This window comes from Spermophilus citellus (assembly GCF_964194105.1).
Source record: "Spermophilus citellus genome assembly, chromosome: 6".
NCBI lineage: Eukaryota > Metazoa > Chordata > Mammalia > Rodentia > Sciuridae > Spermophilus > Spermophilus citellus.
Window position 1 is genome coordinate 70,363,631 of NC_138187.1, and position 24,136 is coordinate 70,387,766.

Sequence of the window (24,136 nt, forward strand, 5' to 3'; positions counted from 1 at the left end):
GATTTCTCTTTATGCTTTTTGTGCAGATGTCTACTCTTCTGAGACATTAAACTTTTCACACAAATATCCTCCTTTCACACTCCCCCTACCTTGTCACTCTCCAATCCCTTACCCTGCTTTATTTTTCTTTAAAGAATTAAGCAGCACCCAAAATTATGTATTTATTTCTTCATCCTTTTTTTTTTTCCTCCTAATCTGGAAGGGCAGGGACTTTTTTTGTTCACTGCTAAATCCCCACTGTCTAAACACACAGCAGGCTCCCAGGAAATATTGTTGAATAAATAAGAATGAGTTGATTCATAAATATGGTGTATTCCAAAGATATTTTTACTTATAAAAAAGTCTTAGGATGAATGTTTGATATCAGAGAAAGTTCTCCATTTATACCTGTGGTAAATAAACATGTTTTAGTGTAACTGAATTTTTTTTTGGTTTTCCTATAAAAGTAGTGTTTTTAGGAAAGACTTAACTCCTTTCTGTTTCCAGAGCTTTTTGAGAATCCTGTTTGTACATTGCAAATAAATTATCGTATTCCTTATAGATTGCTGTTTGTCAGTATTATTCAGATCTTTCTTTTGTTTTTCAAATCATTTTTCTTTTCTGAGTTCTAAGTCAATAACCATTCCCTTAATTCTCCTTGCCTAGTAAACATTTTTACATGATTGTCGTCCTTGCGTTAATCCTTACCTGCCTAACTGCATCTGTCACCTTACCCAAAGCAAAATGATGCTTCTTTACTTACCCTTTTGTTTGGCTTTGGGGGCATCATGCATATATGTTCTTGAATCATCACACTTATTACTTCTGTGCTATTTATGTACCATACCTTACTTTGAGGGCAGCCAAATATTCAGATGTAACCCATGCAATCAGTATAATAATATAATAATAATGCTCAGATGTTAAGGGTAGGGAGCTATATTAATTTTTTAATGATGTTTAGCCTGTAAACTCAATACAGTTATAGGCTTAATACTTATTGCTTCCTCAGTTTTGGTGAAGTCAGTGAGAATATAGACTGACAGTTTCCTTTTTTAGGAGGATACATCTGAATTCTAAGGTTTAGGGTATATTATTTGTGCTGTTTCTCAGAATTTATTTTAAATAAATTTATTTTAAATAAAGAAAGTTGTCTTATGAGCCTCTACACTGTCCAGAATTTGGACATAACAGAAGTTTCTTTGCAGTTATGGAATCCATGTAGCTTATTTCCAGAATTCTAGTAGTACAGTCTATGTTAGGAGAACATTCTTTTCTGTAGCAGGTTTTTTTTTGACACTACGCCATTTTTGATAGATCTGTTGTTTAATAAAGTAATGAGAATTGTACTTGAAAGACAGCTAAACTAACTGAAAGCAAGATTTATATTTAACAAAAGCTATGAGTTGTTCTTGAATTGTTTTTTTTTAGTTCTTCAAAATAATCTCATCTGTTTGAAGCTAGAGCATTTCCCCACAGAAATTTAATATGGGCACTGCATTACCTGCCACCCTAATCCACAGGTCCACTTTGGGGCATACTCATAGTATTCTTGGGTTCCCCTGCTCCTTCCATTTTAAGTTAATTGTCTTCAGATATTTTACTCTTTATATGTATTTTTCAAAGCAAAACATTGAGAGTCACTTGCTATCTGACAGAGTATCTCTGAGAACTCTTTAATTCTAGAGAAAATCTTGATTTGGGAAAATGTAACATCTTACAATTTTCCACCACTAGCCAGGCACTTGAAAGGTTGAGATGGGAAGATCACTTGTCAGGAAGTTCAAGATCAGCCTTGGAAAAATAGTGAGACCCCACTTAAAAAAAAAAAAAATCCAGTAAAGGAAAAGCAAATATTCATACCTTTCCTACTTCCCTCCAGATGACCCACACACATGGTGGTCAACGGACAAGAACAGAGGAGACCATATAATCTAGGGAACTAGCCCACAAATCTAATTGTAAAGTTTCTCTCCCTCCTCTGAAATGATAGAAGCTGAGCAATCAAGCCTTTTTTTTTGGTGAAAAAATCTTTTTGGCTTTTTTCTTTCATTTTTCATATAAGTTAGAAAGCTTAATTATATCTTGCCAGTCTCTGACATATGAGCTTCTATCAGGCTTACTGGACATGAGTGTTTTGGCTATACTGCTACATTTGAGTTGAAATCTCAGCCTGTTTTGGCACTCTATTCTTTAAGCTGAAAGTCAGGGTACAGGGGATATGTTAGAATAGAGCACCACTTTTCAACGTGTGATGCACAGAACCTTGGGTGAGATGCTGAAGATGCTTTCAGAAGGTTTGCTAGGGCACCACTTTTATTTTATTTTTTTACAATACTAAGATATTTCAACATTTGCATTAATGATACAAAAACAATAGTGGGTAAACTAGTGGTCTTAGCTTCAGTCAAATCAGTGGCACTGAACTGTATGAGTATCATATTCTTTCCTCCCCCACTTCTTCTTTTTCATCTTTTTTTTTTTTAAGTATTGGGAATCCAACCCAGGGCCTCCCACATGCTAGGCAAGCGCTTAGTGCTCTGATATTGAGCTCTAACCCCAGCCCAGTCATTGTATTCTTAACTGCCATTTGCTTGCAGTTAAAACAAAACCAGTTTCAGTTAAGAACATCCTCAATGAAGCAGTAAAAATTGTCAGTTGCTTAAATCTTGACCCTGAGTACATATTGTTTTAATATCTATGTCGTGAAGTAGAATGTTCACAGAAAGCACTTCTGTTGTACACCGAAGACATGATGTTGTTGAGGAAATGTGTTATTGTTTGAATAGCAAGGCGAATTGGCTGGGTTTTGGCTGTACATAATTTTTTTTTCCTCAAAAAAATGACTAACAGCCAGATTATGGCTATTTAAACTTGAAGGTATTTTCCCAAAAAACAAGTGAAGGACAACAACTATTAAGTGTTTATTGGCAATAATCAAATTCAGGGTTTTAAGCAGAACTTTTAAAATTTGGAAAACCTGCATCTGCCATTGTGACAGTATTTGCAGTTTTCTTATGAAGTTTGTGCTGTTTTAGTGAATTGATTTTTGACAAGTGTGTCATGAAATACGTCAGTATTTGGACGATCTAGCGTTTCCCAAATAACTAGTGCATGATGTTAACAAGATCTTGAATGGGTAAAAGATCCATCCAAAGTACATGATAGACAGTTTTTTTTTAATTTTTAATTTTTTTTTATGTTTTAGTTGTCGCTGGACCTTTATTTTATTTATTTATATGTGGTGCTGAGAATCAACCTCAGTGCCTCACAATGCTAGGCAAGTGCTCTTTCACTGAGCTACAACCCCAGCTCAGACTAGTGGGTTTTGATGTAACTGATAGGGTTTCAGATTGCACATTGAAACTAAACTTTGAAAAACTTCCACTTGTCCAGTTTTGACGTTTATCAAAAAAGATTATCTATGTTTTCTGGGAAAGCTATTATAAGAGTGCAGTAACACATGCCTGTAATCCTAGCAACTTGGGAGGAGGCTGAAGCAGGAAGATCACAAATTCAAGGTCAGCCTAAGAAACCTAGCAAGATTATATCTCAGTTCCTCAGAAAGCTTGAAATGGATCCACCATTTGACCCAGCTATCCTACTCCTTGGTTTACACCCAAAGGACCTAAAATCAGCATACCACAGTGATGCAGCCACACCAATATTTATAGCAGCTCAATTCACAATAGCTAAACTAGGGAACCAATCTATGTGTCCTTCAGTAGATGAATGGATAAAGAAAATATGATATATATTCAGTAGAATATTACTCAGCTTTAAAGAAGAATGAAATTATGGCATTTGCCAGTAAATGGATGGAGTTGGAGAATATCATGCTAGGCGAAATAAGCCAATTCTCCCACTAAAAAAACAAAGGCTGAATGTTTGTTTCCTCTAATGTGTGGATGCTTAATTCACAATGTGGGCGGGGGTACTAGAGAAGAATAGAGTTCCTTAGGTTAGGTAGCGGGAAGTGAAGGGAGGGGAGGGGATGGGGGATATGGGGATATGAAGGAAAGTAGAATATAACAGACATTATACTCTATGTATATATGTGACTGCATGACTAATTTGATTCTACAACTTGTACGCTCTGAAAAATGAGAAATTATATCCCATCTATGTATGATATATCAAAGTGCATGAATGCATTCTACTGTCATATATAACTTAATTAAGACCTATCTCAAAATAACATTTAAAAAAGGACTGGGGGGAAAAAGGGTTGGGAATGTGGCTCAGTAGTAGAAAACTTGCAGAATGTGAGTGGGGCCTTGAGCTTCTCCCCAGCATGCATGCATAAATAAATAAATAAATAAATAAAGCAAGCTACCAAAAGCTATTTTAGTACTATTCCCTTTTAAAATCATGTTATCATGTTATCTATATCAGGCCCAGATTTTTTTCACATACCAACTAACACAATATGTAACAGATTCATGGCAAAAGTAGATATTAGTATCTTCCATTAACTAGATATTAAAGGAATTTGTAGGGCTGTGGTTGGGGCTCAGTGGTAGGTAGAGCACTTGCTTAGCATTTGTGAGGCGCTACTATGTTTGATCTTCAGCACCACATAAAAATAAATAAATAAGGGCTGGGTTTGTGGCTCAGTGGTGGAGCGCTCGCCTAGTGCATGCGAAGTCCGGGGTTCAATCCTAAGCACCACATACAAATAAATAAAATAAAGGTATTGCATCCATCTTTTAACTAAAAAAAAAAATTGTTTTGATACTAGAGATTGAACCTGGGGGCACTTAAGCATGAAGCCGTATCCCTTTTTAATATTTTTTATTAGAGACAGGGTCTCTCTGAGTTGCTTAGGACTTTGCTATGTTGCTGAGACTGGGTTTGATCTCTCAGTCCTCCTGCCTCAGCCTCCCAAGTCACAGGAATCATAGGCATGAAAATTAAAAAAATAAAAAGGGGGGTATTTGTAAAAAAAAAATGTAAAAATAGTATCATTCTTCTCATTAAATATCTTTTGTTTGCTTTGTAAAATGTAATTGTTTTTCTTAAAATGTTTTTATGTTAGCATGTAAGGGACTTATTATTTGGAAAAGGAGTTACTAAGTATTTTTAAAATAGTCTTTAATTTCTATTATGATATTATATTTCTATGGATAAAATCAGAGGAAGCCTGGTGTGGTGGTGCATTTCTGTAATCCCAGCTGCTAGGGAGTTACAGGCAGGAAGATTATAAATTTGAGGACAGCCTGGCAATTTAGCAAGACCCTGTCTCAAAATACAGTATATGTAAGGGCTGAGAATGTAACTTGGAAGTAGAGTGCTTGCCCAGCATGCACAAGGCTCTGGGATCAATCACCAGTACTGCAAACAAACATACCAAAACAAAAACAATGGAGTGCTGAAGCAGGCTTGTAATGTCTTGCACAGGCCATTTGTGTACATCTTTTTCCAATTTTGTGTCCAGTGATTTCATTGGTAGCTTCAAATACTCCATAGTGTGAGTGTTTATAACATAGAAATAAGCAAAAGCTACAAAGCAGGGTTCTCCCTTCACAAGATCTGGTTATTAATTGTGTGTGTGTGTGTGTGTGTGAGTGAGTGTGTGTGTTAGGGATCAGACTCAGGGTCTCACACATGCCAGGCAAGTACTTTACAACTGAGCTACATCCCTAGCCCATTTTAATTTTATTTTGAGACAGGGTCTTACTAAGTTGTCGAAGCTGGCATCAAATTTGGTGATCTTCCTGCCTCAGCCTCCTGAGTATCTGGGATCACACGTGTGCTACCCCATGCCCAGCTGTGGTTATTAAATGTTTACCAACACTTAATCTGGATATAAATCATATAAATAAAAGTTCCTTAAAATTCTTAGCAAATTTTAAGTGTAAAAGTGTTCTGATACTAAAAAGTTTGAGAACTGGTTGTTTGAAGAAAAGGGAGACCTTTGGTAATTAGTCAACACAGAGATGGGTACTTTTTTATAATTCATGCAAAGTTGCCTTTTGTGCCGAGAACACTTGTAAAATATATCCATTTTTTTCTTTTTAATTTGTAATTGTTAAATCTGCTGGTTCAATATGGGATTTTTTTTTCTCCCCCTTAAAGTCTAAGGTAGACAATGAGAGGGCAAAGCAAGCTGAAACTGGCTCTTGGCCTGCATATTAATCTCCGCTGTCCCCTCATTTTTTGCTTTATGTCCAACTGTTACCTAGGCTCAGATCAAGGTCTGGCTCAAGCTCTGACTTGCACACAAAGCCTTCACTTACTGTTCACGTCCACACTGATCTTTCAATTCTGTATTCTGAAAACATTCATGGTCCATAAAGAGGAGCAATTTGTTCTATGCTTTTTGGTGTGCTACTGTTTCTTAGGTCTTTTATCAATTCTGTGCTCTACCTTAGTGAGACTAGTATAATGCTCAACACATATTTGTATTGTATAGATAAAAGATTTAACTTTCACACTGCCAGAGAAATTTGCTTTCTAGGTGAATGACATAAATAAATCTTACTGTTGTAAACCCAATTTTTAATGTCTTTTGAAGTACTAGTAAAGCAGATTGTATTTGTATTCTTTAAAGGTGACATCACACACAGAGGCTTCCTTCAAAAACTAATATCTTTTGGTTCTGCTCCCACTCGTGGTAGAAACAAGTGGCTTTCTAGGCATGGTGGCATATAACTATAATCCCGGCAGCTCAGGAGGCTGAGGTAGGAGGATCATAAGTTCAAAGGCAGCCTCAGCAACTTAGGGAGACCCTGTCTCAAAATAAAATACAAAAAGGGCTGGAGATGTGACTAAGTGGATTCAATCCCCAGTACAAAAAACAGAAAGAAAGATACAAGTGGCTTATTTTATTTCCAAGGTCTTTGACTGTTTTGAGTAAGTCATAGTAAATAGTAAATCTTAGAGAAATGAAGCAAAATTTCTAAAAGAAAACTGGCCTATAGGACAGAATTGTTTACTACTTAGAAAACTTAGCAGGTTTCAAGTTCAAGGGAGTGGAAGTATTTTGTCTTTTTGGTAGGGATCTCTGTTGAAAACAAGAGTAACTTAATGACTACATGCTCTTCTCTGCTTAAAGCTAAGTGAAGTTTTGGTCCTCTCTTTGGATGCTCCGTCTCTGGGGAGAGGAGGAGTGCCAAGAGGCCATGCCAGCTCTGAGGCTTTCTCTCCATCAGAGATACTAGGGCTTGAAAAGACCTGAAATTTCTTTGGTCTGGACCTTTTTTCTGTGATTATAGGGGCATAAAAATTACTGTGACTTATTATTAAAATAGAGACAGGGTATTAGCTTACATCTAAAATAGTATTAGAATTATTATAGATCTTATACATATGTGTGTAAAAATTCACCATATTGACATTTTATCTTCGATTTCTCTTAAGTTGGGGTACTTTATACTTTAGCCTCAAAAAGATGTCACTGTTAGTAGTCATGAGGTCGTAGTGAGGTAGTTTAACTGCTTTAGAACCTTGTGCTTGGAACATTCTTATCCATCGAAGCATGGGCACCAAAAGTGAGGAGCATGGGTTCTTTAATATCTGTCACATCAGAGAATGACAGTTCCAGGACAGTGACCAACTCCTAATGGTAAGTACCCCGGCTGATTTGTCATTTCTTAGAAGCAGGAGAAAGAAAAGAGAAGTTAGTCATAGTAGTGAGTGGTGTTTCTTAAAAATAGACAATAACAAATTAAGGTTCAGCTTTAATCCTCAATGATGATCATTTTTGCAGGTTTCTGTAGCTGGATCAGGCACTGGAAGAGGCTCCCCAGCTGTAACCCTAGTGCAATTACCTTCGGGCCAAACTGTACATGTCCAGGGAGTAATTCAGACACCACAACCATCGGTTATTCATTCACCACAAATACAGACTGTTCAGGTTAGCTTCCTTCCTAGATGATTTGTCATTGATTTCTCATTGACTTTCTTGAGACTTTGTTTTTCTTTTACTACTAATTCATTTATCATCATTTTTCTCTATGTAGATTTTATACTCAAATCTTTTAATTAGAAGTTTGAAGGGATTTCTTTTTTTTACATATGCTGTGCCTTGTACCCTGCTAAGTGCATAGATTTGACTTAAAAGTTGAAGTTTTTGTTGTCTGCTTTTAATTTGCAGAATTAGTAATTGCTAGATAAGCAGTTCATGTCTTCTTCAAGTTGTTTTGTGCTCATACTCAGATTTATTTTATAAAGCTCTCTAGTGGTACTTTAAAGTATCTTGAGTGTTCTTTGGGAAAGATGTCTGATCATGTAATATAAAGATTTTAGTACTGATACTGTGTTTGTGTATATTCACATTGGTAGGTGGGTAGAAATTTAATTTTTTAAATCAGTGTATGTAATCCTTAGAAAGTGATAATGATGTTATTTATTTTGGTGCTGGGGATTGAACCCAGGGCCTAATGCATGCTAATCACACATTCTACCACTGAGCTGCACCCCAGCCTGAAAGTGATATGGTATTACTGTCACTTGAGTATTATGTTTATATGTCATGTACCTCACTCATATTAAACCTTGGCTTTTGTACATGTTAATGTGGTTGTGACCCAGAGATGTATGGTACTATTTATCAAAATTTGTTACAAATCCTTAACATTTCTTGAAGGTAAAACATTTTTATCTGTAGATGTGAATTATTAATTATGCATTTTAGAAGCATACTTTTCTTATTTACTAAACTTATATCTTTTCTTAAGTCAGTTTGTTATTATCCTTTAAATTTCAAATTATTTGAACCCAATTGATGGAAAAAAAAATCTGTGAGGAAAATTGAGATACATCTACTTAGTCTTGTCCTTTACCTGAACATTTGAGTAGGGTCTATCACAGAATAAGAATGAGGCTTATAGCATGACATTTGATGTGATAAATCCACATGATTTAAAAGCTTGGTTATCTTTTCAGTATAGGTATCATTTCTTTATTATTATTATTATTATTATTTTTTTTTAAAGAGAGTGAGAGAGGAGAGAGAGAGAATTTTTAATATTTATTTTTTAGTTCTTGGCGGACACAACATCTTCGTTGGTACGTGGTGCTGAGGATCGAACCTGGGCCGCACGCATGCCAGGCGAGTGCGCTACCGCTTGAGCCACATCCCCAGCCCTATTATTATTATTATTATTATTTTTGGTATTAGGAATTGAACTCAAGGGCACTCGGCCACTGAGCCACATCCTGATCCCTATGTTTTGTATTTTATTTAGAGACAGGATCTCACTGAGTGACTAAGCACCTTGCTGTTGCTGAGCCTGGCTTTTAACTCATGATTTCTCCTGTCTCAGCCTCCCGAGCCACTGGGATTTCAGGAATGCGCCACTGCACCTGGCTCTTTTTAAATTTAATTTTATTTTTTTAGTTGTAGATGAACACAATACATTTATTTATTTATTTATTTATTTATTTATTGTGGTGCTGAGGATTAAACATAATAGGCAAGCACTCTACTATTGAGCCACAACCTCAGCCCTAGGAATCATTACTAGTTGTTCAAAAGTATAATTCTCATCATTGTCTTTTATTTTCTGAGGTGACTCTTGATTCCAAAAATTTCTAATTCTTTCTAACTCTAATAATAAAAGAAGAAAGTCATTCCACACTCTTCTTTGTATTATGACTTTTATTTGGCTGCAGATATTTTAACTTAGTTTTAACTTGGTTGGTATTAGAAGAAAATATTGTCTTATAAATAGGCTTTTTAAATCTTTGTTAAATTAATGGTTTTAATTGTCTTTGTAGAAATAAGTGCTGGTGGATGTTAGAATTCTATATATTGGACATTGGGAAAGATAATTTCCCTGCATGAACTTTCTAAAATGGGTAAAATACTAGCCTGCTTCACAGAAGGGAGTTGCTGTGGTATTGGTTATATGACAGAAGTATTAAAGCCCAGTATAAAATGGGAAATTTTAGTAGTGATATTATGATTGTCTAATGCAACAACATTTTTTTTTTCAATAAGCTCTCCTTATTTGTGGGGTGTCCATTACCAGAGGTTGTGTGTCATATGTGCTTTAGCAGTGATACATTCTTGCATGCATTCTGGATATTTTAGTAACCTCTTAATTTTTCCCAAATCAAATTCTCAGGTAATTGTAGTATTAAGTAAAGTGAGTTTTGTAAACTCAGCTCCTCGAGTCCCTCACAGTTAAATGGCTAAATATATTGACAGCAGACATGTTGTAGCAATTCATTAGTTTTCCGACTTTACCAATCCAAATATTGTATTCTTACATGACTTGAAAAATGAAATCATGCTGAAAATTCGGATCCTTCTTTTTAAGGAGAAATCTCTTATTTGTATTTTTAAGACTTAATTCCATTAAACCCTACCCTACTCCTTGTAATATAAATCCTAACTTTATTCTGGTTTATACTTTTGTTTATTTAAATGTTTTTTCTCCTTTGGCCCTATTTAATACCTATTTTGAAAACCCAGCTCAAGCCAGCTATGGTATAGTGAAAAAAAAAAAAAAAGTGAAATTGAGGGCTTTCTTCCTGCCTCTATCACTGGCTTACTCACTCCTTGCTGGAATTATAAGGGCACTTTCAGGGTTAGGATCTTGACTCTGATGTATCATGTTTTACTCTTCCCAGTGAAGTCTCACTTGACATTTGAACCACTCTTTCTGTTGCATTTTCATAATATTTATTATCTATACCATTTCTTTCCATACATTTTTTTTCAATAACTTTAATGTTTATGTTTGTTTTTCCTTTCTTGAATCAGATCATGAGCTTTTTAAATTCAGGTTCACTGTGTTTTGGGGCTCCACAGCACCTGGCTCAGTGTTGTACACAAAGACCCTTAACTACCATTTTATTTTTTTAACAAGGAAGATTTTATATTTTGTGATGCATTTCAGAAAATCTTATGTTATAGGTAGCAACAATTGCAGAGACAGATGAGTCTGCAGAAACAGAAGGTGTAATTGATTCTCATAAACGTAGAGAAATCCTTTCACGAAGACCCTCTTATAGGTGAGTTAACTGTTAACTACTAGAATGATACTTTGTCCAAGAAGGTAGAAAAATTACATTTTTATTCTAATTTATTTATTTATTTTTTTGGTCCAGGTATTGAACCCAGTGGCACTCAACCACTAAGCTACATCCCCACCCATTTTTTTGTATTTTATTTAAAGACAGGGTCTCACTGAGTTGCTTAGGCGCCCTCACTAAGTTCCTGAGGCTAGCTTTGAACTCCTGATTCTCTTGCCTCAACCTCAGCTGGGATTACAGGCATGTGCTACTGTGAAGAAAAATTACAGATCAAAGTGATTCTTTTAAGTCTCATTCATGCATCTTAATCAGTTATGTTGTTAAATTGTATTTTAGAAAAATACTGAATGAACTTTCCTCTGATGTGCCTGGTGTTCCCAAAATTGAAGAAGAAAAATCAGAGGAAGAAGGAACACCACCTAACATCGCTACCATGGCAGTACCGACTAGCATATATCAGACTAGCACGGGGCAATACAGTATGTATGCTGCGATTAAATATGATACAGTGCTAGCTTTAAGTCTTCTCTAGTTATAATGAAGCAATTCTGGTTTTGGTATTAAATTGTTTCATTTTAAAATGCATCATTAATACCTAAACTGTATATCTTAGAATAAAAAGTACATGTTAAAGAAGTGAGAGATTTGTATTGATAGCTGTCATATACTTTTGAAAAGTAAAAATTTTATTGCTGAATACAGAAAAATTGGAGTTAAAAATAAAAGGAGAGTTTTTTTTCCTATTTATGTTTTATTCACCTTAAGTAAAAGTTTGAAAGTTATTACTTTTTTTTTTTGGTCTTTATAATGAATGCAAATGTAAGATATAAATGTTTGTATTTTATTCTTTTGTTGGCTTTTGTTACCAACAACATATACTTACTAATCTAAAAGAGGTCCCTGTGTTTTCTAAATTATGTTTTAATGTAATTCTGTTTTCACTACTCTACTGTTAATTTGTGTTTAAGTTTTTCCTAAAAGAGGAAAAAGTTATTTAATTTTAAAACTATAGCAAATGGATAGTTTATTTTATTTGAGATTTTATACACCAAAAGCTCTAAATAAACAGATAGATTCACATTTAGTCTTGTGCATTTTAATGGATTGTTAATTCTATGATTTTTGCTCTAATTAAAATACTAGGTTTTCTTTCCCCTCAAAAGAAGAATGATAGATACAGAAAAATAATTTTTAAAAAGAGAGGGAAAGAAAAAGAAAGGGGAAAGGATGGGACGGGGGTGTGGGGTAAGCAACGTCAGTATTGAAAACAATGTGATATTAAATCGTGTTTGTTCAAATAAGGTGTTAAGATTGTAGATATATTCTCTGTTTTCCCCTTTTTTTTCTTTTAAAGAGAGAGTTAGAGAGGGGAGGGAGAGAGAGAGAGAAAAAAAGAGAGAGAGAGAGAGAGAGAGAGAGAATTTTTAATATTTATTTTTTAGTTCTCGGCGGACACAACATCTTTGTTGGTATGTGGTGCTGAGGATCGAACCCGGGTCGCACGCATGCCAGGCGAGCGCGCTACCGCTTGAGCCACATCCCCAGCCCTGTTTTCCCCTTTAAAAGTAACGATCTCTAGAAAAATTTTAACTCTATTAAAATAAATTATATTCTTTCATATATAGTTTTTGATTTTTAAATTTTTTTTAGAACTTTTTTTTGTGATGGATTTGCAGTATAAAATTGTTAAACTAATTTTCCTTTGGTCATTTTGGGCAGCTTCTATCATATACCTGTCAGTATTAGGGTGTCATTTATCTATGGCCCCTATAGGATGCTGAGTGGACATGTCCAAAATGTCCAAAATCAGTGTTTTAAGAGAAGAAAACCCCCCACTGCCTGCAAGAATTAGACTTTGAGGTTTTCACTATTGTTTCTCTTTTATTACTTCTCACTTATGTGCTTTTCTCATCTGGCCCACTGGGTATATGTGGTGGTAGTTTTAGCTTTGTACATCAGAGTTGCCACCTGGTATGTCTCTGGAATTTGGCACCAGGCTTCAAAAGTGCAGAACTTCTATTCCTCATTTCCCAGAGGGGTGAAGCAGACCTGGGACCTGCTGGAGTAGTATCCTCACTGGGTAGCCGTGGCCTTGAGCAGCTTTATCCATTTACCCCGGAGGGCTGTACACATGTTAACATTTTTTGTTTGTGTCATGAAAAGAAAAAGATTGGAATTACTGCAGAAATAATGTTAAGACTTTTTAAAGTTTTGGGGATGATCAGAGAGGCTTTTATTTTGACATTTCTTTGGCATATCTTAATACTGCTTAGTAATTCTCAAAGAAGCAGTGATCTGTTTATAAGGTAACAGGGGAGTGAGTGTTGGAGGTTAATTTGCCTAGATTAATTGGTGAAAATTTGAAATAGTGAAAACATATGGAATTGAGACAATGCTAAAGCTGGAGATGATGTAGGAAGGCACCCTCTTTCTGCTATTTGATATCACAGTGATCAGAGCTAAAAATATTATTTTTGCATCTCAAGTTTTAGTCTGAAGTGAGAGTAATGTATATTGCTAAATTCTGGGGTCAATGTGAAGACAGAAGGTGATAAAAAGTAAATGTAGTGGGGAAAAGACATGCAACTATTGAAATATAGGTTTGCTGTGGCAGAGTCTCGTTTATGTTATGTTATGGTATGTTATGATATGTTATGGTATGTTATGTTATATTAGGCTTTTCCCTCCAGCCAGTTCCTATACTTTGTTCCTTATGCTTTTGGTGCTACCTTATAGCAGGGGACTCAGCATTAAAACTCACTGTGTATATACAGTAGGGGGAGGTGTAGTCAGGAGCTATGGTTGAGAACTAGAAAACTGCATGTTTAGAAATTAGACATATATCTGTTTGCCATGTAAGAGGTCATGGAGTCTGTCAGCTGTTTTAATTTGGACCTATACAATATGATCCTGATGATTATTTCAGTGAGAAATGGTGGTAGTTCTTTATATCTGGTCTGTAGATAAAATTACCACACAAAGCAACATCACCTTTGTTTAATACACTTTTGGGGACATTTGGTGACACTTGTTTATGTAGATAACTCATTTGAGAAGTAAATACTAACATTTATACTTTTAAAAATCATTTATGGACTTTAGAGAATAATATATATTTATATGCACACAAGATCCATTTTAATTAATCTTATTTCTTACTAGAAAAAACAGATATTAATGCCTTAATATTATATCTAAAGATCTAGAAATAGAAACAGTTACTAACATCCTTGGGATTTTGGAATAGAGGACTTTATTTTACTAGAATTTCTGAAAATTTTTCTGTGTGTGTTTTGGAGACTCTTTCATAACCTTTTATTATTTGTTTGTTTTTTGGTACCAGGGATTGAACCCAGAAGCACTTAACTTCTGAGTCACGTCCCCAGCCCCCTTTTTTAAAAATATTTTTTTAGTTGTTATTGGACCTTTATTTATTTTTTATTTATATGTGGTGCTGAGAATCAAACCAAGTTCCTCATACATGCTAGGCAAGCACTCTACCACTGAGCCACAACCCTTGCCTCCCCAACCCCCCAGACCTTTTTTGTATTTTATTTATATACAGGGTCTCAGTTGCTTAGGGCTTTGTTAAGTTGCCGAGGCTGGCTTTGAACTCATAATCCTCCTACCTTAGCCTCCCGAGCCATTGAGATTACAGCCATGTGCCACTGCTCCCAGCTCATAACCTTTTATTATAAAAGTTTTCCTTTCCGATTAGGTTTAATTCTTTGTTCAACATTCATCCATGCATGACTTTCCCCCAAACTTTGTTCTTGTTCTTTAAGATGATTATTTTATTATTTTTAACTTTGTATAATGAGTTGACTGGTATTAAAAAACAAAAAAATTAAATGTGTTTAAGTTGAAGAAATAAAAATAAAAATATATGTAATCAAGTTTTCCCATATAAAAGTAATTACATTTTTAATAGTTAAAAGATAGTGACAGAAGTTAACTTTCTTTCTTAATTCCAGCTTTTTTTTTTCTTTTTTCTTTTTTTTTTTTTTGAGTAGCAGGGATAAGTTGCCTCAGCTTATTTTTTTATCACAAAAACTAAGACTGGAATAAGTTTAATAAGACTCGAATAAGTTGGAATAGGATACTTCCAGGGTGTAGACTTAAGGCAGAGACTTAAAATAGGTTTTAAAATTTTTAAACATAAAGCCAGGCATGTTAATACACACCTATAATCCCAGCTATGCAGGAGTTTGAGGCAGGATGAGTCCAAGTTTGAGGCCAGCCTGGGCAATTTAGTGAGATCCTGTCTCAAAATAAAATAAGAAGGGTAGGGGGATGTAGCTCAGTGGTAGAGCACTTGGCTAGCATGCATGAGGCCCTGAGTTTAACCTCAGTTACTGGAAGAATAAAAATTAAAACAGAGTGGGTTTTATTATTGTAGAACCAACAGAGCTAGGCCTTGTAAAACCTTTACTGAAAGTAAAGATCTTAGTATATAGAGTTGCTATCTAATAGTTAAGTGGGACTGAGGGTGTGGCTCAGTGGTAGAGGGCTTGTTTAGCATTTAGCCTTGGGTTTCATCCCCGGCACAGCCAACAAACGGTAATGTGATTCTGGTCAAAGAAAATCTGTTCTATCTCAGGAGAATATATGAAAGATGGCTACTGAGAGAGTCTTAAAATTAGCAAAGAATGTTACTTGCTGCATCAGATGTTTAATATATTCAGTAGATGGGAAAATTCATAAAAACAAAGTAAAAGAAGAAAGGTGTGCCTGCCACCATACTACACTCAAACTCTTTCCTTACCAATTAAAGGCTATCACCTTAGACTTCACATTGTTCTAGAAAAATGTTGTATGCCTTTACATTATTTTACTAGGAATTTTGTTAGAATAGGTCTCTGTTAACTCATCTTTACTGGAATTCTTATACATGAAAGGTAAGTAGGTCAATCCACTATCCACCATTATGAAAAGACAATGTGAACTTTGCTTAAATAATTCAGAATTCTTAGGAGACTCATAAATCAACACCATTTCTTCATGAAAGAAATCTGTACACATTTTAAAGTAAATGCAGTTGCGTTTATTATTCTTAGTAGTGACTTAGCTTATATTCTCCCAGGGTAACTGTTGCAAAACCATTTAAAATACTGTTTCATGTAAATATGGCTCTTTAATCACTATTTACCTCTGCCTGAGCAAAATAGTGAAGCCTTATCTCAAAATAATGATGATGATGATAATAATAATAAAAGAACATTTACATGGTTTATTTGAATTAGCTCATATGTACAAGTTTAGAATTAAAAATATAGCATCAAGAGAAAATTTAATTTTCTCAGATAAAATTTTTAAAAATATTTTTAGTTGTAGATGGACACAGTATCTTATTTTATTTACTTATTTTTTTATGCCGTGCTGAGAATTGAACCTAGAGTCTCACATGTCCTAGGCAAGCACTCCACCAATGAGCCCTAACCCCAGCCCCCTCAGATGAAATTTTAATTTGGACAAATTCTACTTCCTCCTTTGTTCATGGACTTTTTTTTTTTTTTTTCCCAGTTTTCTAACCTATGTATTTATTGTACTGGGGGTTGAATCCAAGGATGCTTTACCACTGAGCTATATCCCCACCCCTTTTTATTTTTGAGGACAAGGTCTCACTAAGTTGCTTAGGGCCTAAGTTACTAAGTCTGGTCTGAACTTGTGATCCTCTTGCCTCAGCCTCTTAAGAGTCACTTGGATCACAGGTGTGTACCATCTCACCTGGCTCTGCTCTTTTTAAATTCATCTTTCTTGTTATATTTATTGACTATATAGGACTTAAAATGTTACTTTTTCAGTTAAAAATTTTTACCAAGATTGTTGAATTTTCATCCCATAAGTAATATTCTCCATGCTTTTAATGATATTAATAGCTGTTAGAGAAAAGTGCTCAATGGCAGCAGAAGTAGCAGATTTCCAAGCAATTTTGTGTTCCAGAATTTTTTTTAAATGTATTGCCTTAGACTAGCTGATATATTATCTTATCTGTATATCCAGGGAATATGGCACATTGAGAGGAAGGGGAAGCATTCTTGGGTTAATACTGATTTGAAACTAAATATTATCACCATATAAGAATGTATATAAAGATGTTTGTATGATCAGCTAAAACTAACTTAGAAGGAATATACTGAGTAAATTGATGTTACCCTTCCCCTCTAAAATTTAAAAAATCTTAATTTAAGGTCATCATGTCGAACATTCAACGAGTAAGTGTTGAGTGACCTGCTTGCTTATGGGGTATAACTCACATTATGGGTTAATTATGGGATATAACCCACATTAGACTTTAGCCAAAATTAAGGTCATCATGTCGAACATTCAACGAGTAAGTGTTGAGTGACCTGCTTGCTTATGGGGTATAACTCACATTATGGGTTAATTATGGGATATAACCCACATTAGACTTTAGCCAAAAAAAAAAAAAGTTTAGGTAGTTCCCAGAGCAATTAGGATAATAGCAACCTAACCTTTGTCTACCAGTATTGTGAGCTGATAGCATACTAGCAGGCTTGAATTAATTTGTAATGGAAATTGACATAGAATTTAATTGATTATGCACTCTAAAACTGTTCAATTTTAATTCAATTTAAATTATTTTATGAAAATGTTATTGTTTATTTTAAGTAATATTTTTAAGGATTAGTTAAAAGAGAAAAAAATAAGTGTGTATATAGACATTTACTTCTGCTTGAGTCTCCATCAATATCATGGACCAGTGTGGATTCCTCATTGTTTTCAACAAAAATGTATATGGTCATAGTTATAAATCTTTTTGCCTCTGTTGCATGTGTCACTCCAGGAAAGCATTAAGAAAGCCTAGGTCCCCTGAGTAAAATGAATAGGAAATGCAAAGGTATTTTATTTTCATTGGTCACTAATAACTTTTAATAATGATTAGTCAGATATGCAGGGTTTGTTTTGAAATACTCCAAGGGAGGTGGGAAGGCAGAGGAAATGAATGACAAAAAGTTCTCTTTACTCTTAATTTGCTGGAAATTTTTCACTGAAAGTTTTTTAAAAATGCTAAAATAGAACTTGTCCAAATTCAGTTAATTTTATCTTATTTTTTTCTGCTATTTATCTTGATTTATGTTTACTGAAAACAGATTATTCTATCCTTGAATATTTTGAAACCTAAGAAGTTTTCTACTCAAATTTTTGAATACAGATAGGCACACAAAAAGCCTGTTTCCAGGATCCTGAAGCATTGGTAAATCTTGTTTATTATCAAACAAGAGATAATATTTTGAATGGGAATGTCCTTTGCCATTTGATAATGCCAAAATTAAGGGTCCCTTCAGTATAAAAAATGAAACTAGGTTCAAAGCATGAGACTTATCAGTAGAAATATTTTTCCCCTGGAGCCCACTTGACGGGGAAGGAGGGGAATGGTGGTATTTGTTTTCCATATCTAATTATATGTTGACTTCATCAGAAAATAACATGGCAAGAGAAACAGATCCTTGGTGTGTGTGTGTTCATAGTATGAAAACATAGTAGTATGGGTTGGAACTTTAGGGGAAAAATTATTGGGAAAAGGAGGAAATAAAAAACAAGAGAAAAGGTAGATTTTTGTTATGTATTCCATGATTCTAAGTACCATTCCAAAAGCTTCATAATTGTATTGATGTTGAAAATTAATTCTGTAATAGGAATTAGAAATCATATCTCATTTAACTCTTTTGGAGTCACAACTTTATAATATAGTATGTTGTGAGAAAATGGTAGCCATTCATTTCATTTATTGAGCTCCTGCTCTGTATTAGGCTTTGTGCTTTTACACATTGTGGTTCTAATGCCTTTGGCTCTTCCCTTTAGCATTATTTCTATAGCATCAAACTAATTATCAGCTGAAAACACGCATTCAAATATAAAATTTATGTCTAGCCATGAAGACCTAAGAGAGCAATATCCCTTGCTTTTTTATATTTCTCTTTTAAAAAAAGTTAGGTCTCTCCCAAACCCCTTAAATATGAAGGTCAAATCCTTGGAATCTTTGGAGAGTTATAGTTTGAAAATATTCTATTTTTATTTTTGTATTATTTTGGTACTAGGGGTTGAACCCAGAGTACTTTACCATGAGCCACATTCCCAGCCCCTCTCACTTGTTCCCCACCTTTGCACCCACCCCTCCACCCCCGATTTTTTTTGATATTGAGAGTTGAACCAGGGTCTACTGAATTGTTTCATACCTTGCTAAGATGCAGAGACTGGCCTTGAAATTCTGATCCTGCTGTCTTATTTTTTATTTTTGTTTTGAGACAATGTTTGGCTAAGTTGCCCAGATTGGCTTAAGCTTTTGATCCTCCTGCCTCAGCTTCCCCAGTTGATGGGATTACAGGGATATTCCACCATGTCCAGCTGAAGATATCCTATTTTTAAAATGTGTACAGAATATAATGTCCTAAAGAAGCCTGATAGATTAATATTATCACAGGGTTTTTCAGCTTTAGTACTTCAGCATTTTGTAACTGATTCTTTAGTTTCTGTCAATCCTACTCTAATAGTAACCTGTCAGTGAATTAAAAAACAGCATGCATTTGTATTGAAAACTTTTTAAAAGTGTTAACCCATTTTTCTGTAGTAGGTACTAGAATATTAGGTGAAAGAACTGAAAATTTGTTGTTGTTACTTTTACTCTTTCTGTAGTTCTAATAGGCTTATGTTATCAGATTATCACCTAAGTGGTCTTTGCTTAGATGCTATTAAAAATGTTTGAAAATGACTTGAATGTATTTGGAGTATGTTTTAAATACTATTATAATATTCCTCTAAGGCACTTACCTTTATCCATACATGTTGTTATTCTGATGATGGGCTTTTAAAATCTTCATTGTAAAGTAGTTAGCTAGTTTATGTATGATTTTTTTCTTTTTTTAAAAAAGGATAGCCATTGGTTCTGATTAATCTCTACTGTTTAAACTAAAACATGCAATCATAATCTTTATGTTAAAATATAGCAGACCTCTTAGATATTTTAAATAGTACATTTTTGTCCATTAGAGAAGTGTTAAAACATTTTAGCCATTTATTTATTTATTTTGGAGTGCTGAGGATGGAACACAGGGCCTCACATGCACTAGGCAAATGCCCTACCACTGAGCTACATCCCCAGCTCTAAAACAAAACATTTGATCAGTTATTCTTTTGAAACTTTTCACCAAAACCAGTAAAAGTAATTGGGGTGTAGCCCCATCCCGACCTGACTATTTTTCTCTTGAGAGTAGGCCCTTTCTATCCAAGATAGGATTGATCTTCTGTTATTAAAACAATAGATAAGGGCTGGGATTGTAGCTCAGTGGTAGAGCACTTACCTAGAGTCAATATGTTAACTTTTAAGCATGACTAGCTAATCTCAGTATTTAGAGGAACCCTACCTCATTTTTGTTGTATTCCAGACATTTAGTAGAGATAAATATTATAGCACAAATTCTTTCAATAGAGTTGACTGGTAAAGAACTTTTCAACTTAACATTTTACATTACAAGATTCTTCTGCCATAGTTAAAGTTATAGTTTACAGTTTTATAGTTGAGTTTTTTGATACATGTTACTTTAAAAGACACTTGTCTTTTGACAATAAATTAGAAAAATAGCTGAATGAAGGTACGGAATAATTGTAATTGCAATGCTTAATGGAAATTCCACTGAGCATTTCTTAAGACTTAGAAGAATGTTATTTATAACTAAAAATATAGGAGAGAATGGAGAACACCAAGAAGCTGGGCATTCTCCCGTCTATCTCGCCACTCTCTTCTCTTAAATAATTTTAGTTGGATGGATCCCAGGGAGGATAAAAATTTTATGGGTCCCAGGAATTTCTAAAAGTTCAAAATATTAAATATACTCAGGTGTTTGTAAACTTTTAAAGTCTTGTCCCTGGCCTGGGGATATAGCTCAGTGTTAAAACACTTGCCTAACATGTGCAAGGCCCTGGGTTCCATCTCCAACACCACAGAAATCAATCAGTCATTCAATATCTTCTCCCATAATGAAGCTGATGTTCCTTATCAATTCAGCATATAAAAATAAGGGTAATTTGAGAATGAGAAGTAATGGTAATACATAGACCCAGAGTATATCTCCCAACATGGGGTTATTAAAAATTAATCCTTAAATTCTCTAATATTTCTTTTCTTTTTCTATTAAGTTGCTATAGCCCAAGGTGGAACAATCCAGATTTCTAATCCAGGATCTGATGGTGTTCAGGGACTACAGGCATTAACAATGACAAATTCAGGAGCTCCTCCACCAGGTGCTACAATTGTACAGTATGCAGCACAATCAGCTGATGGCACACAGCAGTTCTTTGTCCCAGGCAGCCAGGTTGTTGTTCAAGGTATATTTTATTAATCTAATACATTTAGAATACCTATGGATTATTATATCACACCCTTTAGTGGTGATTTTAGAGTTTGGTGAAATATACAGGAGATAGAGTTTGGGGGTGGGGTGGGAAACACTTAAAAAAGCTTGAAGGAGAAATATTTTAATACATTAAAGAAGTGAAAGAAATTATCTGACTTTCACTCTTTAGCAGTTTTTACTGGTTAGAAAGGCTAAATTCAGAGCAACATGATAGACAAAGGGAGTTGGAAACATTAATGAATTTTTAATTAGGTTAATAGCCTTCTTTTGGAAGTCACAAATGCTGTACCTTCTATATTTCTCATACCTGTTTTATGAAGAGTTAAGTATATAGTCCACAATGCCCTGAATTTGGGTCTTTCCTCAGCTATTACATTTAAGTCTAATTTCTAAACAATTCATTTCAAAACAAATGCAGTGTGTGTGTGTGTGTGTGTGTGTGTGTGTGTGTGTGTGTATGTATTAGTCTGTTATCATATTTGAATTTTTCTGTACCCATTCTAGCTCTTCTGAAAGCTGACAGGTGTAACCCTGAACTTTTAGGATTACCTAAGATTTAAATTAAATTTTAATTAAATATTATTTGAACTTCATTTGTGCTTATGATAACTGTAATATGTGTATTTAATACAGTTTTTAAAAATTCTGTGTTTTAATTTAATTATTTTCCTTGGGTTCATTTGCTTAGGTTGCATAGCAGTAATTTTAAGACAAGTGATACCAGTTCTTTTAGTTTGAAAGTCTTGCAAGTATGGGGAAAAAACAGGTTATAATTAATATAGATTGTAATAAAAGTATGTGAAGAACTGAAATAGTAAATTAAAACAATCTTATATTTTTCCCTTACTCATGAACCTTATGTATCTAAATGAATAATCTTATTTATTTATTTTTAAAAATTGTAGTTGGACACAATACCTCTATTTTATTTATTTATTTTTATGTGGTGCTGAGGCTCAAACCCAGTGCCTCACACATGCTAGGCAAGCACTCTACCGCTCAGCCACAACCCCAACCCCTAAATGAATAATCTTGAAGAATAGTCATTTTTCTCATCATCTTTTTACATGGAAAGATCTGAAAATTTGAACTGTAAATAGAGATTGTTTTTATAATTTTTGTTTTATATAATATACATGTAAGTCTTGTGTTTGGGGAGTTTTATGTAAGAACTTATCTATTTATTTATTTATTTTTATGATTTGGGGTACCAGGAATTGCAGGGGTGCTCAACCATTGTGCGACATCCCTAGTCTTTTTTTTTTTTTTTTTTTTTAAAGGACAGGGTGTCACTAAGTTGCTTAGGACCTCTCTAAATTGCTAAGGCTGGCATTGAACTTGCCATCCTCCTGCCTCAGCTTCCCAAACCAGAATTCTTTTTCTTCTACAAGTCACAGAATTATTTTTCTACATTATCTTCCATGAACTTTATAGTTTTATATCCTTAATCCATCTAGGACCCACTTCTGTGTATAATTAGCTGGAAATCCATTTTTAATGTTTTCTCCCTATACTGTATCCCGAATCATTGGTTTGTTCTTTCCTCATTAATTTATGGGGCAACCTTAATTATACAATAGTTTCTTATGTAATTTTGGATCTGTCTCACAACTCTGTTCTGTACAATTTATCTTTTTCTTTATGCTAGTACTATCTGTCTTCCAGAACAAGTTCTTCATCTTTCTTTTTTCTTTTTTTTCATGCTTATTTAGCTATTTGAAACATGACTCTTTCATATGTTTAGAATAACTGAGTTTTTAAGTAATAATAATAATAAACAGTGATAAGACAGCATTTAATTTAGAGATTAAGTTGGGGAAAGATGAAGTTTTTATAATGTTGTTAAAATGATAAATCTCAAACTACAAGTTTTTCACTTAGTAAGATTTTATTTTAAACAGTTTAAAATTTTTCTCCATGGCGGTCTTACTCAACTGGTTCCTGAATGCTTTGTGGTAGTTTTTGCTATCATGAATTGTACCTTATTTTTTGATCACATTTTCTAATTGTTGCTGGTATAAATAGATATTGATTTTTTAATAGTTGATCTTTTATCTACTAACATAGATAAATTCTAATTACTTTAAATAGCACTGATTCTTTGTGAATCCATCTGTGAAACTTTGTAAATATTTACACCATATATAAATAATGTTTCTTCTTGTCAAATTTTTTTACTCTTTTTTTAATCTTTTTTTTTTCTCTTTTTCCTCTCTCCTTCTCTTCTTCCTCTTCCTCCTCCTCCTTCTTTTTTTAATATTAGTGTCTAGGAGTTCCAGTTCTGTGTTAAACATAGTCGGTCAGTGGGCATTCTTATCCTGAAATTAAAGACAATATTCCCTATCTATCTTTTACTCTAATATCTCACTGAAAGGCAATATCAATTTCATTTTGAATTCTTAGTTCTTATCTTGATTGATTCTTCTGCAGTACTTAATGCTGTTGACCTCTGCTTCCTTCACTTTCTTAAACTGCATTCTCATTCTCTCCCTTTTCTGCCTTAATTTCAGTCTCTTTTGTTGGGCTAATCTTCCTCTGCCAGTCTCCTTAGTGTAGAGGTATGCCCTAGGATTGTATCCAGGGCCCTCTTCCCATTAGATTTGAGCATTTTTCCTGGATGATCTCATCCATTCACTGTGATGATGCCTCTTACTCCAACTGGCTAGTTAGATGTCCACACTCATCTTTGATTCCTTAAGACCAGACTTGACTTTCATTTTTCCCTACCACAAATCTCCTTTTGTTTTCTGTATTTAAGTAATAGACTACTTGTCCTTTGCTTTAAGCCCAAAACC

The 24,136-nt window shown here is 34.3% G+C and overlaps 1 protein-coding gene across 22 annotated transcripts in view; it reads left to right on the top strand.

The window, feature by feature from the left end:
* CREM (cAMP responsive element modulator) overlaps positions 1-24,136 on the top strand; it is a 77,767-nt gene that overhangs the window by 32,744 nt on the left and 20,887 nt on the right. For 8 of the 22 annotated variants that reach the window (XM_081296871.1, XM_081296883.1, XM_081296884.1 and 5 more), the window contains 4 exons: positions 7,691-7,837; positions 10,847-10,944; positions 11,302-11,444; positions 21,124-21,312. The exons of 1 other annotated variant lie outside the window; for it this stretch is intronic. In XM_081296871.1, coding sequence (XP_081152997.1) covers positions 7,691-7,837; positions 10,847-10,944; positions 11,302-11,444; positions 21,124-21,312 — 577 coding nt within the window. The remainder of the gene's footprint in view (positions 1-7,690; positions 7,838-10,846; positions 10,945-11,301; positions 11,445-21,123; positions 21,313-24,136) is intronic. 13 more of the 22 variants (XM_081296865.1, XM_081296867.1, XM_081296864.1 and 10 more) reach the window with 4 other exon arrangements.